General features: G+C 40.1%; 1 protein-coding gene across 1 annotated transcript in view; it reads right to left on the reverse strand.

The window, feature by feature from the left end:
* FAM83B (family with sequence similarity 83 member B) overlaps positions 1-19,824 on the reverse strand; it is a 96,185-nt gene that overhangs the window by 72,710 nt on the left and 3,651 nt on the right. The window contains exon 2 of the mRNA XM_019986372.2: positions 1,618-2,129. Coding sequence (XP_019841931.1) covers positions 1,618-2,061 — 444 coding nt within the window. The 5' untranslated portion in view covers positions 2,062-2,129. The remainder of the gene's footprint in view (positions 1-1,617; positions 2,130-19,824) is intronic.

Here is a 19,824-nt window from a genome sequence, read left to right on the forward strand (position 1 = left end):
CTTTGGACTGCAAGAAGATCAAACCAGTCAATCCTAAAGAAAATAAACCCTGAATATTCATTAGAAAGACGGCAGCCGAAGCTCCAAAACTTTTGCCACCTAATGCAAAGAGCCAACTCATTGGAAAAGACTGTGAAGCTGGGAAAGATTGAGGGCAGGAGAAGTGGGCAACAGAGGATGAGACGGTCGGATGGCATCATTGACTCAATGGAAACGAGTTTGAGCAAGCTCCAGGAGATAGTGAAGGACAGGGAAGCCTGGTGTGCTGCAGTTCATGCAGTTGCAAAGAGTCAGACAGCATTGAATAACTGAACAACAACAAAATGTTTTATTTACCAAAATAAACTATATCCAGAGCAAGAATTGGAGAAGGCAATGGCACCCCACTCCAGTACTCTTGCCTGGAAAATCCCATGGATGGAGGACCCTGGTAGGCTGCAGTCCATGGGGTCACTAGGGGTTGGACACGACTGAGCGACTTCACTTTCACTTTTCACTTTCATGCATTGGAGAAGGAAATGGCAACCCACTCCAGTGTTCTTGCCTGGAGAATCCCAGGGATGGGGGAGCCTGGTGGGCTGCCATCTATGGGGGTCGCACAGAGTCGGACACGACTGAAGCGACTTAGCAGCAGCAGCAGAGCAAGAATTAGGGCTCTGTGCGTTTATGAACAAGGAAAGTTTTCCTAGATTTACTAATCACATATTTCCTTTCAGAGATTAAGGAAAAGTTAAATGATTTAGATTATGAATGCATCAAATCATCCCATTTCCAGTCCATACACCTTACATATCATGCATGAAGATCTCTTAGATGTATGAACATGATGAAGAGAAGGAAATCTCCACCTGCAGCAGGGACACAACACCTGATCTCAGAAACTTGCAACATATGAGAAGTACAGCCTGCCTATATATTTGTATGTATATTTCCTGAAAGTAACAAGCATAGTCTATATATGTAGAGATTCTTATTAATGTATGTATCTATTATACCATGCGTCCCCAACCCGTGGGTCACGGGCTGCTACCAGTCTGAGGTCTGTTAGGAACTGGGCTGTACAGCAGGGGGTGAGTGAAGGGTGAACACGCGAGGCTTCGTGTGTTTCTCCAGCCACTCTGCATCGCTCACTTTACAGTCTGAGCTCTGCCTCTTCTCAGATCAGGGGTGGCATTAGTTCTCAGACGAGCATGAACCCTGCTGTGAACTACTGGGATCTAGATGGCTCATTCCTTATGAGAATCTAATGCCTGGTGATCTGAGGCAGTGATGCTAGCACTGGGCTGCTACTGTCTCCTGTCACCCCCAGATGGGACTGGCCAGTTGCAGGAAGACAAGCTCAGGGCTCCTCCTGATTCTGCATTACGACAAGTGGCACGACTATTTCATTATATATGACAATGTAAGAATAACAGAAAAAAAAAGCACACAATAAATGTAATGCACTCAAATCATCCCCAAACCATTCCTCCCACCCCCTCTACCCTGGTCTGTGGTGGAAAAACAGTCTTCCACAAAACTGGTTCCTGATGCCAAAATGGCTGGAGACTGCTGTATTGATACTACTCTGGTGATTTCCAACGTTTCAGATCTTTCATCTAGAGACAGAAATGTTACCTTTCTTGCTTCTTTGATCATCTTCCGAACGGTTTCCTTAATCGTAAGCAGTTGTGCTCTGGGTGGATGAAAGAGGAGCTCAATGTGCGTCCCCCCTAAGAGTCCAGGCATTACATAAGGCCAGCCTAAGTCAAGATTTGGGGCTTCCACATCGGACTCCACAGGCCAGTAAGTCCCTGAAGATGACGCGTCATCGCAGGAATTATCGGGACCATGTGACGTGCTTTGTGCAACTTTTTGAACATTGTTTAAAATGTAATTAATTTCTTCCTCAGCTAGAAAGTCTGACACTCGTTCCTTGGCAAGAAATTCTTTGTATGCATCTAACCCATGTTCAATCAGCGTGTCCACGGCCACTCGGTACCATTCCTTATAGTGAGGTTCAATGTAATTGTCTGATTTACACTCGTCATTCAAGGAGGACAGCATTGATGAGGACTCCATGCTGGCGAATCTTTGACAAGGGCACTTTCAAATGTCCATTCGTGAAGGAAAGAGAGGTATCTGGATGTCTAAAAAGAAGAAAATCAAAATCAGAATTTGGAAATCAAATGTCTTAAAGTCATTATTCATTTCTACTACCGGCTCAGTATAACATACATTTTATATTCAAAGTGGCATTAATAATACCACAATTCACATAATCCCAATAATTATTATGGTATTATTCACATAATACCATAATCCAAATAAGTTAAACTGATTTCCTTTTACAGATTCCTAGTTGATAAATCCCTTCCCAAGATACCTCTAACTCTAGTTTCTCATCTAAGGAAATATACCTTCCTCCTCTGACATTCTGAAAGCCCATCCTTCTTAAATTTAATCTGGGATTACACACGGTATGATTAGAATCAGAATAAAACCAATGCCTGGTCGGCCATTTATATAAATCTTTACCAAATATCTGTTAAGCATATATCCTTATGAAATTTAAAAAGCTCAAAACACTTGCCTTCCAGGGAGGTATTAATAAGATGAAGAGGTGAACTATACACACAAAGCTGTTTGTTACCACTTTGAACAAAGACATATACTGCTAAGGGCTAAAACGAGTACTGTGAGTAGTCAATGCTTTCAGAATAAAAGCAAGTCGAGATCAATATGGAATAGAAGAGATGCATTATGGTTAGCCTAGAGAGGAGGTGGGCTTCAGCTGAACCTGGGATGATGAGTAAAAATATGATCAGATGTCAAGAAGGAATATTTTCATCCCACACAAGAATGTAAAACATAAGCAAAAGCACAGAACAGGTATGAGCTTGGTACATTCACAGTTGGTTTAAAAAAAAGACAACTTGGTCTGCTGGAAATCAGGATCCTTGTATTGGTGGCAGGAGATAGAGGGGGATAGACCAAATGGAGCCAGGTGTGGAGGCCCACGGGAGATTGTTGTGATTCAGCAAAACTTGTGCCCAAGACAATTAGTCTGGCAGTATCAGGGGAGTAGAGGAGGGATAAGGAGCTGAGAGAGCCCTTCTCTTTTCAAACCCCCAGTGAGGACGTGACAAGAATATTCAAGCCATGGTGCAAAGCACAGACTTGAAATCTGATGGCTTGACAGCATACAGGTGATAAAGAAATTCAGGGCATCAAAGACAATTCAGTTTTCTCTTAGAAAGGAAAATCTGCCTACCCAAGCCCACGCCCCATCCCTCACAATGCCCACAAAGTGCTATTCATTCCCTCACTCCCTGGTCAGATACTGGACTGGACCTTATGTCCATCAAATGGGGGACTTTCCAGGCTTTGGAAGTCACAAGCTCCATTGTGTGGATGCAGACAAAGTACTGCTCTACGATGTGCTACAAGCACTCCAGGGCTTTTCTGACTAAAAACGTCTTTGTCAGTGGCCCTGCGTAGTTGTCAGTTTTCTACTTCTCTCGGCTTTACCGAAAAGCTAATCTGGAAGCCATTACTATTAACTCCTCATCTGAAAATACGTAACAAGAGTCACTAACCATAGACAGAAGTCATGGAGGAATGGACAATAAACAGGGCCATAGTTCTGCTGGGGGAGAAAAGGTCAGAAAAGATCCAGTGTATAGGAAGCCAGACTGGGGAGTGAGCGGGGTTCAGGGTACCTTACTTTACTATTTTATGTAAATAGATGGAGACAAGCCTGCCTTCATCCCTAGGCTTGGAGGTTTTACAGAGAAAATCTAGCAGTAATGAAACCTAAAGATTAAATCTGACATAAGAAAAAAAGAGAACACGTTGCTTTCAGTTTCCTGGAGGATTCTCAGCTTGAGCCATAACTTGGCTCCAAAGCCAAGGCAACTGGAACTGTCCCTGGGTCCCGGGACCATCATCATCTCTGCAACATGGCATCGGAGTTCTGGGCAACACAGTCTTCCTGCCTCCCATGGAATTATGATGCAGTTTTGGGGTAACATGCTCTCACTCCTCCATGGGCTGGAGGAATAAGGACTAAGCTGTCTGCTAGACTGATAGATAAGCTATAAAGAAGTAAAATTTGATTATTTTATTACCTCATTACATCCAACTTAATCTATTGACATGTACCAGGATGTTAAGAAGGAAACTTTCATAAATGTCTCAATCTTATATAGGTGCCCAGGGGTTCTCAACAGAAGAGATTTGACACCACCCCGACTCTAAGCACGAGCAATGTCTGGAGATGTTCTTAATAAGGACGTGTGGGGAGGCGTGTTACTGCCGTGGTGTGTAGGGACCAGGGATGCTGCGAAGTCCCCATCCAGGCACAGGACAGCCGCCCACAGTAAGGAATTATCTGGTCCAAAATGCAAATGGTGCCAAGGTTGAGAAATCCTCATCGAGTCACTCACTTCCTGTGCACAGTATTAAACTACTAAATAATGACCTTTGCAGTGTTCATTAAAGTTCTCTTTTGCACATTAACACTCCTTTATTAACAAAGAAATAAGGTTTTTATTTGTTTGACAGAATGAATTAATCTGATCAAAGTTTAGTTTCCTAAGGTTTAGTGAAGAGTAGTTTTCATTTGATAAGTCCAGTCCATGAAGGGACAAACATCCAGTGGTCACAGGAAATCACAGAGATCATCTGTAATCGTTAAAAACAGTAGGTAACTGATGACTGTTCGTAACAGTCCCAGGACTCCTAAGCACTCATTTTTAAACTTTCAAAATTTAACTTTTGAATTCCTAAAACATGCGATGCTACCTGCCTATTCCATCTGGAGATCAAAATGCATAAAGTGCTTTAAAAAATACTTAATTCATTTCTGAGCTTTACCTATGCAAATATATACACTGCAAATATTTTTAAAAACTTCATTCTTGAACTATGTGTAAGCTGAGAAATCACAGAGATCAGAGGGATTATGAAAGTAAAATAAAACTAGGAGGACACATATGAAAAATTAATTATGAAGGAAAAAACAATTGGAAGTGAGAATAAAAGTGAAACCCTATAGGACTAATCAAGAGCAAAACCAGATACGATGCAGATAAAACACACCAGAGGAAAAACGCAACAGCCGTAAGTACTGAAGTTGAGATATGATGTATAAGAGTTAAGATAAGAAATAAATACACTTGATTTGTCCTGCTGGAGAGAAGCTATCCTTCAACCATAGTCTAGAGACCCACTCATTTATTGCAAGAGCTGTTTACAGGTGGCTACTTATAAAAGAGCCAGCTACATAAATGTTAATGGGAGAGAGCAAAGCAATGGCTCCTACACAAAGAGCTACCGCAATAAAATAGCACCTGTAGTTAGTTATTGGAGAAGGAAATGGCAACCCGCTCCAGTGTTCTTGCCTGGAGAATCCCAGGGATGGGGGAGCCTGGTGGGCTTCCGTCTATGGGGTCGCACATAGTCGGACACGACTGAAGTGACTTAGCAGCAGCAGCAATTAGTTATAGACTCAGTACAGCACTTTAAGAGTTCAGTTGTTAAATATTTGAAGGGTTATATTTGAGGACGAAATGAATTGGGTATGCCTTTAAACACAGAAAAATTTAGCATCATTTAATCAATAACCATTAAAAACTCTTAGAAAGTACATTCTTTTCATATACTATTTCATGTATATTCTTTTCACAGGATAGAGTTAACGAGAAAAGAAAAATAAAATCTCTTCGTGATATAAAAGCTGAGGAGACTGTTTGGCTCATCTATTATTTGACTCACTCCAGAAAAAGAGACTCCCAAAACACATGATTCAAAGCCAGATCCCCAAACCACCACATACTGCATTTGCTATCAAACTTTAGAATTATTGTGGGAAGTATACATTCCAAAAATGAAATCTGTAAATACAAAATGTATAAACAAGGTATAAAAGAATAGATTTCAATGCATAGGCCACTCTTAAAAACGGTTTGGACATTTCAATTATAAAACTAAATATACAACTCATACAAGGCAACAGCTGCACTCCTTGGGTTGATCCTGAGAAATGGAAACTTACCTTCACACAAAGATTTGTACACGAATGTTCACAACAGTCTTATTTATAACAGCCCCAAGCTGGCAACAACCCAAACGTCTTTTGTAGTTGAGTTTTATACAAACTGTGGTACCCCCATATCATGGAGTATTCATCAGCTATACAGTGGACTAACTTCTGATGCCTGATCAACTGCTATGAACCTCACGAGAAGAATCTACAATTATCTTAAAACAAATTGTGCTCACTAGCAATTTCACCTGCCTTGAATAGAAAACAAAATAAAAATAACATATAACTGGGAGGGTGAGAGCTTGTGTTCAGGGTCACACCACTAGGTTTAAAGCCTGCTTCCCAAATCACAATCACTTCCCTACATATGAACTTTTAAGTTTTGAGCTTTCAAAGATGCGAACGTGTATTCCAGCAACATCAGGGTGGGTGAAACTGCAGCTTGCCCTCTGATTGTGTTAGCTGGGTACCTAGGGTAACTTTGTTTGACTTATGAACAAATTGGACTTACAAATGGCACTCTTGGAATGGAACTCATTTGTATGTAGGGGACTTGCCGTGTTGTGAAGTTCGTGGACAAGTGACCTGCGCACGCAAGCCTCAGTCTGTGCCTCTTACCGAATGCAAGTTTGTGTCCTGATCCACAGTGAGGTCAAACAAAGTGAAACATCAGAGTTTGGAGGAAGGTATATTGCAGGGTCCTGAACAGACAATGTGTGGGTCCTGCTCAAAAACCCTGAACTCCCTGAAATGCCATTTTTAAAGGCAGGTGAGGCAGAAGCATCTCAAGGAATGTATCATCTGATGCACAATTCTCTGGTTAATGGTGAGGTACCAGCATGGTGTCACAGGGGTTAACACCATCAGTCCTCAGGCTCCAAAAGGTCTGGGGCTATATACTCCTGGTCATCAATTTCTTTCAGTTGGTGGTGGCTTTTAGCGTCTGAAAAACTTGGGAAAATACAAGATGCTGTTATGATGGGGGTACTTCAGAGAGGTGCTCAAGCAGAAGATATGGAGAGGGGTCTGTCCCAGGAAGGCCCCATAGGTCCTGCTCAGTTACATGTTCATGACATTAGGTCATTCTAAGAAATAAATGAGGCAAATGCCTATGAAGTATTATACTAGTATTCCTATTTTACATTTTAACATAATGTTACAGTATAATTACTCTAAAGATATAAAACATTTGGTCACAAAAGTCTTTAAGGATTCAGAAAAAGACAGAGTCTCTGTCATCCCATCAGCAGTGTTAACGCTGTTTTGTCAACTGTAGTATTAAGCCAACAGCTAAACCTAGTCTCCATTGTTTACAGTTTCTGATCACAGAACCATCATTGGAAAGACTTCTGATATAAGAAGTTGGTGGAAAAAATGCTCCAAGGAGAAATTATAAGCTTCTTAAATAACAGATAGTCTGAGGTTATGATTAGCTCATGGGCAAGCAGCTGGCCCCAAATCAGGGTTTTGGCTGAAAGAAATCCCAGAGAGATAAGCATTGCCAATGTCCCTGATGTCCTGTTACCAACTTCAGTCTTAGGTTGTTTCTATTCAACCAATGCAGATGATACCACCCTTATGGCAGAAAGCAAAGAGGAACTAAAGAGCCTCTTGATGAAGGTGAAAGAGGAGTGTGAAAAAGCTGGCCAAAAGCTCAACATTCAAAAAATGAAGATCATGGCAACTGGTCCCATCACTTCATGACAAATAGATGGGGAAACAATGGAAACATTGACAGGCTTTATTTTGGGGGGCTCCAAAATCACTGCAGATGGTGACTGCAAGGAGTCACCCCTTGGAAGAAAAATCATGACAAACCTAGACAGTGTATTAAAAAGCAGAGAAATTACTTTGCCAACAGAGGTCCACATAGCCAAACCTACGGTTTTTCCAGTAGTCATGTATGGATGTGAGAGTTGGACCATAAAGAAAGCTGAGCAATGAAGAATTGATGCTTTTGAGCTGTGGTGTTGAAGAAGACTCTTGAGAGTCCCTTGGACTACAAGGAGATCAAACCAGTCAACCCTAAAGGAAATCAATCCTGAATATTCATTGGAAGGACTGATGTTGAAGCTGAAACTCCAATACTTTGGCCACCTGATGCGAAGAGCTGCCTCATTAGAAAAGACCCAGATGCTAGGAAAGATTGAAGGTGGGAGGAGAAGGGGACGACAGAGGATGAAATGGTTGGATGGCATCAGTGACTCAATAGACAGGAGTTTGAGCAAGCTCCAGGAGATGGTGAAGGACAGGAAGCCTGGTGTGCTGCAGCCCATGGGGTCGCAGAGATTCAGGCATGACTGAGCAACTGAACCACAACAGTGCTGTCATGGATTCAACTGAGTCCTCCAAGAAAATATGTTCAAGACCTAACCCTCAGTACCAGTAAATGTGATCTCATTTGGAAACAGGGTATTCTCTGCAAGACACAAGGCATAGACAAATACACGGGATAACTCCTGGTGACTGACGAGGCAGAGATCGTAATCCTAGAGATACTGCCAACGCCAGACCTAAGAGAAAGTCATGAACAGATTATCCCCTAGAGCTTCCAAGAAAACAGGGTCCCAAGGACAACCAGACTATTAGCCTCTACAACTGTGAGAGAATAAACCCTATTGTTATAGGCCAACATTTGTGGCATTTTGTTACACCAGCCCTAGAAAGCTAACATAAACATACATAGGATTATTTTTATTTGTAAATCTTAAAAATGTCAAATAAAGGAACTTACAAAAATAAATTTACCCTTCACAAATGATTTCAATTGTTTTTCTAGTGTGTTATTATAAAACAAGTTTTCTGACATAACTTCAATGTTATGGCAAATTTCTTTAAGGGACATTTGATAGTCTTTCAAATATTGAGGGAAAAGATACCTCAAACCACTCTTTTTGGAGCGGGCATTGACTCTATGATGTGCATCAAAATGTTTGCTTACAGAAGATGAGAAAATGTTTTATAAAGGCTTGTTTCAGAACATCCTCGACTGATAAAATCGTAATCTACAGTGGACAACAGTTGAAAATAACTCTTCTTTCTTCAAATTTTTCAGTTCAGTTCAGTCGCTCGGTCATATCCGACTCTTTGCAACCCCGTGGACTGCAGCACACCAGGCTTCCCCATCCATCACCAACGCTGCCAATATTATGTTTGACTTTGATTTTAAGAAATTTAAGATGACCATGAAAACATTAAAGAAGCTACTACTAAATTTAAAATTCACTATAATAATCTGCCAAGGGCAATCAGATACCTAATCGCGGCAACCAAACACACTAAGATTCTAAGCTGACTTCATAAAATGGCCAGAAGTGCAGGTCACAGGCTTCCGCAGAGCAAGCCAAGGAATTCAAGCTTCTGTGGCACATGCAGTGTGGGTGCAGACTTGCCCACAAGCAGATATGCCCATGTGGCACACGCAGTTAGAGTGGGTGCAAATGCCTCCATACGTGGTCATCAAGAGAATCAGCCATCTTATCAAACTCATGAAAAGGACAAAACTAAGCAGCTGCAACTCGTTCTATAAATCCTGATGAAAATATCATTTGCTCACTATCTAATCATTTCTCAGTTTCCTTAATCTCTTGTAACTGGGGAATAGCATGGCAATCACTTTCACACCAAAATAATTCCAGGGTTTGTTTCTTATTGGCTGCTCTTCAATATATTGGCATCCCCAGTCTATACTATAGTTCAAATGGAAGAACATAAAGACCATGAATTTATGTTCATGACAATAAAACACAGTCATTTATTATATTTGGAAGCATTTATTGAGTAATTCCTGTAGAGAAACATGTAGGAGAAAGAATAAACACTTTACTGAGAAAACATGTACTTAATAGTCAAACTGCAGAGAATTACTCTATGCATGGCTTAAAATGAAAGAGAAATTAAGGCAAATTCCTCTTGGACCAATATCTGACCTATTCCTAAACTGTTTTTATTATGACATCAGCACAGCAAATGATCCAAGGAGTGGAACAAGGTAACCCGAACTGGTTGCATCTCGTGCCCAAAACGCTCCACCTCAGCCTGGTCCTGATCAATGTGTGTGACAATTATTTGTACCAATACATAGAAAAACGTTGATAAAGTTCACAGAATTGAACAACATATATGTTAGATGACAGACTCAATATTCAAAATGATATACATAGTAAGTATTTACACAGTAAGATAATAAATCAACTGGATAGTATGAAACACAATACAATAAATTTTAAAGTTTAAGTTTATATTAAAAACAGGATGGAGGAGGGTAGGGGGAAGATTATGTCGTGAAGAATATTTGAAAAACGGAATTGTTCATCCAAAGAGAACACAAAGAGAGACATAGTAGGGTAATCTTTAATTACATGAAATAGGGAAGGAGAATGATTTTAAAGGCAAACAACAAATCAGAGGTTGGTTCAGTGACCCAGAATGGGAAAAACAGCCTAGAATTTGACTTCTGCTCTGCCACATACTCGTAAGACCTTGGTCACTGTCATTTCATGACTCCAAACCTCATATTCCTGTACTGATGGCAAAGGGTTTCTATAAAAGCCTTACTATCTATCTGCCATAAATATTACTACAAATTTGTAAGGCAGTCATATAGGATGGATTTTATTTAGTAATAAGTCTCCTTTTTTTCCTTAATTTCTACCTGTGTACTCTCTTTCTGTATGTATTCAGGCAAAGGACACATTTTTGGACAGAGTCCTATAACATGTCACAAGTTGGGTTCTGGGGGCACACCTTTTGCTTTAAAACTCTAAGATGACATTTATATTGCCTGCTTAAAAAAATTTGGAATATATACCCACAAACTCACGAACTTCACTTGGAAGCATGGAGGTGGTTAATAAAGCATGTTTCACCCAGGTGTGACAAAGACCTGCCTACTAAGTCCTGTCCTGGATTCTCCTGGGTCAGCCTCCACCATTCAGCTTCATTTTATTGAAGCTAAATAAACAACATTAAACACACCCATTTTCAAATGTAAAACAAAAGAACGAAAAAGCCAAGACAGGTGTTTCTCACTTCTGCTGGGATGCCATATGGACAACAAGCAGGCTACCGAACTACTCAAGAGCAAAATTATAACTTAAGAAAATTCATCCAAAATCAAAAGGAAACACACATAAAAATGAGAGTCCTTGTCTTTGAGTGGTGGCGCGATGGGTGATTGTTTTTAAAACTCTTTACACATTTTTGTATTTGCCAAATATTTAGTAATGAATTGGGCTTCCCCTGTGGCTCAGTTGGTAAAGAATCCACCCGCAGTGCAGGAGACCTAGGTTTGATCCCTGGGTTGGGAAGATCCCCTGGAGAAAAGAAAGGCTACCCACTCCAGTATTCTGGCCTGGAGAATTCCATGGACTGTATAGTCCATGGGGTCACAGAATTGGACACGACTGAGTGACTTTCACTTTTTTAGCAATGAATATATGGGATTCCTTGGTGGCCCAGATGGTTAAAGTATCTGCCTGCAATGCAGGAGACTGGGTTTGATCCCTGGGTCAGGAAGATCTCCTGGAGGAGCACATGGCTATCCACTCCAGTATTCTTGTTGGAGAATCCCATGGACAAAGAAGCCTGGTGGGCTGCAATCCACTGGGTTGCAAAAAGTTGGACACAACTGAGCAACTAACACACACTTTTATCAATGAATATATATTGTTCACACTAGGGAAGAGGATGTTCCCACTGGGGAAAAAGAAAGTTGATAAAACAATTATTCCAACAGTTAATTTTAACTTTAGAAAATCCTCTTCTTTTTTCATTCATGTGCTAAGTTGACTATAGTAGGTAATTCAAAACACTGCATATAAAACAGTCTAATAACTATTACAAAGCAACACATGAACAGGTACAAAACATACAGAAAATAAAGCAATATTGTTACAGGGGCCATAAAGAAAACAAAATGAAAATAACTACATGTGGTTAATGAGGTCTTAAATAAGTAGCTCAGGGAGACAGATGCAGTGTCATCCCCGACTCTCAGGGAGTCAGGACCATGGCCAGGGCAAGGGGCAACCACAGCACTTCCAGCACCGAGCATCTTGTGTGGTGCGTCATGTAAAGGCCTTGTTCTCTACCTCTTTCCTAAGGCTAGGAGCCTGTGATCGAGGAGACCGTGCCTGTTTAGCACACTCATCAGTGCTCAGGATGGACATAACTGTTAAATAACCAATTAATCACATATTACCTTAAAAACTCAAACAGAATTAGAGTGGATTAGAGTGGTGCTTTAATCAAATGCCAGTGCAGGAGACTTAAAGAGACATGGGTTTGATTCCTGGGTCAGGAAGATCCCCTGGAGAAGAAAATTGTAACCCATTGCAGTATTTTGGCTAGAGAATCCCACAGACAGAGGAGCCTGGCGGGCTACCGTCCATGGGATCACAAAGAGTCAGATAGGACTGAAGTGACTTAGCACACATGCAAAGTATGATAGGCCTCAAAATACTGAAGTATAATTTTTTAAAAATGCTAAAACCTCTGTATAATGTTTGGGCTTCTCAGGTGTGTGCATGAAGTGTGAAAGTCACTCAGGCATGTCCAACTCTTTGCGACCCCATAGTCTATACAGTCCATGGAATTCTCCAGGCCAGAATACTGGGGTGGGTAGCCTTCCCCTTCTCCAGGGGATCTTCCCATCCCAGAGATCAAACCCAGGTCTCCCTCACTGCAGGCAGATTTTTTACCAGCTGAGCCACAAGGGAAGCCCAAGAATACTGGAGTGGGGCTTACCAGGTGCCTAGTGGTAAAGAATCTGCCTATGATGCAGGAGATGTAAGTTTGATCCCTGAGTTAGGAAGATCCTCTGTAGGAGGGTGTGGAAACAACTCTAGTACTCTTGCTGGGATAATCCCATAGACAGAGGAGCCTGGCAGGCTCCAGTTCATGGGGTTACAAAGAGTCAGACAAGACTGAAGTGACTAAGCACTCACGCATGCTTGTGCAGAACTTGAAAGGTGTAAGCACCTATTTGTTTCTGCTAAGTGGAGCTTAGTTTTTCGGTAATACAAATTATTACCCTTTTGTAAAGCACTTTAAGAGAATAATCAGAAATCCAATGAGTACTGTAAAAGTTCTTAGATAAATCCATGCTCTCTATCAAAAAAAAATTAATTTCAAATGAGCACTTTATCAGAAGTATGGAGATGTTATTGTGTCACTTGGAGATTCTCCCTAAAATTTGTATTTTAAAGCGTTTAATTATGTTAAAGTCATTCTCAAAAGTGACTTCTCTGCACTTCATCTTAACAAAATAAAGTTCTAAGTCTTGCATTTTTCAACAGAAATAGTGATACAAATTAGCTGTAAAGCATGACTCATTTCCCTGTGTCATTAATGTCAGTTCTATTATTAAACAGATTCATTTCAGCAGGAAGAAAGGATTCACTGGGTGTTTAAATGAATTATGATTATAGATGTTTGGTGTGCCATTAACATGAAACTGGAGTAAACCATATATTCCTGAGCAGCCCTGAGAAGCTTCAAAGTCTATATTTCTTTTTACAACTTGATAACACACCACACAGTGAAGTTTCAGTTTATCCCTTAAGTTACCCTGATATAAACCCAGATTATGGTTCCAAGATGTAAATGTCTCTGTTCTAAAGGCAGGCAAAACTTGCAATAGGACGAGGATCTCCTTTCATCTTGAGAACTGCTAGAGTGTTAGGGGAAGTGATTTTTATAGTGACAGTTGTTAGAGCCAACAATATTGAAAAAACACAGCTGAGATATCCTCTGTGCTGGGTTCCAGGACAGCAGCTGAGAATTACCTTCAAATGTCTTCAAGGCCCATCTTCCCGTTTGAACTTGGGAGCTACACTCATCTCTGTCCTCAACCGTCTCTGTCAACACTCTCCCCAGGAACCTTACAGGTGAACACATCTGTCCACAGGTGACAGGCGAATCCCAGACCTGACTGCTCCCTTAGGCTCCAGATCCATATAGTCAATCGGTTCCGACATCTTCCCTGGGTACCTTTCTTTCTTTACCTTTAAAATTACGAGTTCATTCCCTTCTTAGGATCTTGACACTAGTTGTTCATCTACTCCTTTCTTATATGTCACGACCTTACAGAAGTCTTCCAGACTGCTGATAAAAAACAACAACAACACCCTGTCTGCCGTGCTTAATTCTCTAACCTGGTTTTATTTAACCTATATCACTTACCATGCTGTAAAATAGCAAAGGTATTTATTTATTTGTCACGGCTTGTACCCCCCTCACTAGAATGGAAACCCCTCAAAGGCCACCAAACAGTATTCTAATTTACCAGTGCCCTTATCATAGTGCTTAGTACATATCCCCACTGTCTTGGATAGGACTCATGTCTCATGTTCTCCTCTTGTGTTTTATTCTCTCTGTGTAATCACAAAGGAGAAATATCTATGGACCCATCTCTATGCCTCCATCCATCCATCCATCCATCCACCCATCCATCCATCCATCCATCCACCCATCCATCCATCCATCCATCCACCCATCCATCCATCCATCCATCCACCCATCCATCCATCTGCTCACCTCTTTGCCTTGCCTTTCCTCTCACTTCACAATACCCATCTACAGTTCCCTGATCCCACAGGAAGTGGGGTTCAGGATCTTTCAACCTCAGTTTCTGAACTTTAGCAGAATTTATAATAAAGACTTGATATATTTAGCCCAGGGCATGGCAGGCAACAGGGCCACCTGGAGAGGAAGGTTGAACATGTGTTAAATGCACTCCTGGCCCACCTTTTGAGTCTATTTAAGGTAATAAAAGGTCAATCTAGCTCACATTGACATTTGCAGAAGAACAGGAGCTGTAGGAAAACATAATAATCCTGTGCCCCAACGTGAACTATAAGAGGCTTTCCAATACCTCAGTAAAAACAGTGTACTTAAAAAATGGAAGCTTCTGAATACAAAGCCTTGAGAAACTGTATTTTGTGAAGGTATGGTGGGAACAGCCATTGAAATTCAAGGTGTTATAAATATTTAGCAGCAAAAAAATAATCTTGGACTGTTAGAAAGTAAACATTTAAAACCATGTGAAGATGATGTGGATACTGTACAAACTGACACACATTTATTTCATTAAAATGCTAAAAAATGGTAATAATATATCCAGCTCAGAAAAATATTAGTTTTAATTTGTGTGAAGAGCCATAAAAAAAAAAAATCAGAACATCTAAAACAATACCAACTTCTAGTAGTCTTTTATTTGTCTTTTCCCTAGGGAGTCAGTTTTAATCAAGCCTTCCTAGATATCACAATTGAAGTACAGTATTCCTCTTTTATTTCCTCCCAGAAATCCACCCCCCCAAAATGTGACTGGAAAAAGAGCCCATACTAAGTCAGCCCTTTTATTATTTTCTCAATAAGTTTCTTCACTGGTTCCTTTCGTTTGTTTATAAAACACATGCACACAAAGAAATCAGTCAATGAGGTCTAAATAAACACATTTCTTAAATGTATAAAATGCTGCTGGAATGTATAATGGACCCTAGGTCTTAAGGATTTCATAGGAACAGTAACCTCGGTTCCCCGTGACCTCTCTCCATAACTGTAGGAGGGTGTAACAAAAGGCAATACCTATAACAATGTACACTTCTAAGTGGAAAGAACTTAGCACTGATCTGAAAGTGTGTTATCATTGGTTACATTATCAAAACCTATCTTCTGTTTGTTTCAGGGGTGTGTGTGTGTGTTAGTCGCTCAGTTGTGTCCAACTCTGCAACGCCATGGACTGTAGCCGGCCAGGCTCCTCTGCCCATGGATTTTCCAGGCAAGAATACTGGAGTGGGTAGCCATTCTCTTCTCCAGGGGATCTTCCTGACCCAGGGATTGAACCCAGGTCTCCTGCATTGCAGGCAGATTCTTTACTATCTGAGCCACCAGGCAAGCCTCAGTTGTAACCATCCTTTATACCAACCAAGAAAGCAAGCCTCAGTTGTAACCATCCTTTACACAAACCAAGAAAGTAATTCCTGTCTCTGCAAAGGGCACGGTTTTGTTCATTTTTTGGCTGAGTAATATTCCATTGTATATATGTACCACATCTTCTTTATCCATTCCTCTGTCTATGGACATCTACACTGTTTCCATGTCCTGGCTATTGTAAATAGTGCTGCAAGGAACACTGAAGCGCACGTATCTTTTGGAATTATGGTTTTATCCAGGTATAGGATGGACACAAAGCGGGGGAAAAGGAGGGGTGGGATAAAATGGGAGATTGGAAATTGACATAAACACACCAGTATAAATGAAATAGATAACCAATGAGTACCATGTATAGCACTGAGGTGGGGAAAAAAGAAGGTACAATATGTTTGCAGGACATATGTTAAGATAACCTGAAAAATGCATTCCAATATACATTAGATGCTGACAAATACTGTTTGACTCCAGTTATATACCAGATAACTAGAACAGTCAAATTCATAGAGTCCGAAAGTACACGGGTAGATGTCAGGAGATGAGGAATGCGGGGAGGAAGGGGGACGGGGAATGGGCAGTTAGTGTTTAATGGGGCCAGAGTCTCAGTTTAGAAAGGTGAAAAATTCACGACATGGATGACGGTGAGAGCTGCATACAACAATATGAGTATACTTAGTGCCACTGAACTGTACAGCTAAATATGGTTAAAACAGTATGCTTTATATTATGTGACTTTTATCATAATTAAAAACATTAAAAGTCATTCATATGAAATGTAAACAAAATAAACTGTTTGGGTCTCCCTCAAATAATGTTATTATTTTGCAATGATACGATATTAAAATCAAAGATAACAATTTGTTTCTTTAACTCAAATCATTAATGATTTTATCAAGTCACGTATTCCACATGTGATATCTTACTCAGGATGGTCAAGGGTTCTTGTGCCAAATTTCTGAGGAATAGTGTTCAGGATCCCATGGTTTTGAAGAGAGTTTATGCTCTTTTCCATTTAGGTTTCTTGTCCTAACTCTACTACGTACAAGGTGTAACCTGCTAGATGGGAGTAAATCTATTCTATAAACACAACACAGAGTGTAAAATAGTGTGAAGACACTGTCTTAATAATAGGGTTCTGAATTAGGCCTTTGAGGATGGACCAGATGTGACTGATTTTTCAGGAATACCTTTAGATGTGAGTGTACAAGAAGTGGCCAATTGCACAAACAAATGCTTTTGTAACAAAGCAATGTTCGTGTCACTTTCGATGTCTAGAGGCTGATGCTTTCTGCCTGGTATTAACAGACATGGAAATTGTAGACATAGGGTATTCTTTTAATTTTCTTTTGTGTCATTTTCCTGCTGAGATTTTTTTTTAAAGAAATATTCAATTATATGTATAAGTGGTTCCCTCCTTAGTTCTTTTGCCCTGTGAACTTTTCTGCATCAGACACTAACACTCAAAGTAACTCTTCTGTGACAAATCCAGTCTTTAATCCAGCCATTAACAAATATTTCAATTTCCTGCCCAGTAAGGCTGTCAGCACGCCAATATGCAGTTTCAATAACATCATTACCCTCTTTTTACTGTCTTATTTGCACTCTATTTGAATATTTTATTCCAACTTGAACTCATTCTATAAGTTTATGAAAAACAGAAAAATGGAAGTCTCCATGGTAGCGACAAAATGCTTATCTAATAAGCGGAATACAATCAAGGCAAAGATGGAATTATTAGGTATGCCAAATGAGGCAAATCTTTAGTTTTAGCCAGATGATCACTGTACATCTATTCCACTGGGAAGGAAAAGAACAAAATTTTTAAATGCATAAAAATGCTATAACTGTATTGTTAAACACTGTATTTAATATTAAAGTATAAGTGGAAATCATATTTATTACATATTTTGGCTGTTAGAGAATAAAATTTCCCTTGTAATTTATATTTTTAATATAATTTTATTTTACAGAGTTTTAGAAACATATAATGTGGAAGGGTAGAGACTTGAAATGATGGAGAAAGATGACAGATGGAAATGAAGACAGATTTTAAACAGATGAACAAAAACCATTATTTTATTGAACCCTCAAATAAAAGTGATCACACAGAATTTCAGAGCAGAATGACACACACCAGTGATCAAGTATTCAAGCCCTTCATGGCATCACTGAAACACTTGAGAGGCCGAGAGAATTTAAATACTCTGGCCAAAATCACCACTAACTCAGGTCTGATAATGTCCAAATTCACAAATTATTAGCAAACATACAGTATCTGCTGGGATCTTCAGAGAGCATGAAGGGAATACTAACAGACAGACAGAAGCAGGGATTGGGCGTGCAGGGCAGAGAAAAGAGGAGAGGAAGGAAAGAGAGAGGGGCAAAAAAAGAGAGAGAAGACCGAGGCAAAGAAAGAAGGGGCAAGAAGGAACAGTAAGGGGCAAAGAGGGGTCAGAAATGCTAAGACAGGACAAAAACGTTAAAGGGCAGTAAGAGACTAAAAAGCAAAGGAAGGGCTGAGACTGAAAGAAATAATAAAAAATTAAAAAGGAAATCATTGGGGAATGCTGTCAACAGTTCCTAACTTTAAAAACACCTTAACTTTATTTGACTTTTCTCAAACAATTCAGGAGTTACATTTATTTGAGAAAGACGTAGATTAAAAAAAAAAAAATCAGGAAACAGCTGTTGAATGAGTCAGATGAGACTGAGCATTTAGAGGAACTCGCTGTTCATAGTGAAGCCATCATCGCTGTGCGTGTATACAGATGACAGTCAGACACCCTATGGTGAGCAATTCTATCATGGCCATTGAGGTGGAAGATGCCACACTGTAGTGCTCTGAAAACTGCCTTTTCTTCCCCAAGTGAGTAATGCTTATACAATCTGAGAAGCAATGGAATAATAAAGAGATCTAAAACTCTCCGAAATGAAAGCTGGATAACAGAAGTGGAAATAATGAGGTTCCAGTGACACTCTGGGGAGATCTTAGCTAACGTTATTTTATTGAACCCTCAAATAAAAGTGATCACAGAGAATTTCAGAGCAGAATGACACACATCAGTGATCAAGTATTCAAGCCCTTCATGGCATCACTGGAAAACTTGAGAGGCCAAGAGAATTTAAATACTCTGGCCAAAATCACCACTAACTCAGGTCTGATAATGTCCAAGTTCACAAATTATTAGTGAACATATACAGTATCTGCAGGGATCTTTAGAGAGCATGAAGGGAATACTAAATAAAGGAACCTGATGCATTAATATCTGTTTGTACTCATTATTAGGTTCATAACAATGAACTTCCTGAGAGCCAAAAACAATGCTAACCCCATATTCCCAGAGCAGAACACACTGGTGAGGGCATCATAGCCAATATATGTATGTTTAATAAATGCATAGAGCACAAGCCTGAACAGGAACTAAAGAGCCTCCTGATGAGGGTGAAAGAGGAGAGTGAAAAAGATGGCTTGAAACTCAACATTCAAGAAACTAAGATCATGGCATTCAGTCCCATCGCTTTATGGCAAAGAGAATGGGAAATATGGAAACAGTGGCAGATTTTCTTTCCTTGGGCTCCAAAATCACTGAAGATGGTGGCTGCAGCCATGAAATTAAAAGACGCTTACTCCCTGGAAGAAAAGCTATGACCAACCTAGATAGCATATTAAAAAGCAGAAACATCACTTTGCCTTCAAAGGTCCATGTAGTCAAAGCTATGGTTTTTCCAGTAGTCATGTATGGATGTGAGAGTTGGACCATAAAGAAGGCTGAGCACCAAAGAATTGATACTTTTGAACTGTGATGTTGAAGAAGACTCTTGAGAGTCCCTTGAACTGCAAGGTGATCAAACCAGTCAACTCT

Source organism: Bos indicus, chromosome 23, assembly GCF_029378745.1.
Source record: "Bos indicus isolate NIAB-ARS_2022 breed Sahiwal x Tharparkar chromosome 23, NIAB-ARS_B.indTharparkar_mat_pri_1.0, whole genome shotgun sequence".
Classification (NCBI taxonomy): domain Eukaryota; kingdom Metazoa; phylum Chordata; class Mammalia; order Artiodactyla; family Bovidae; genus Bos; species Bos indicus.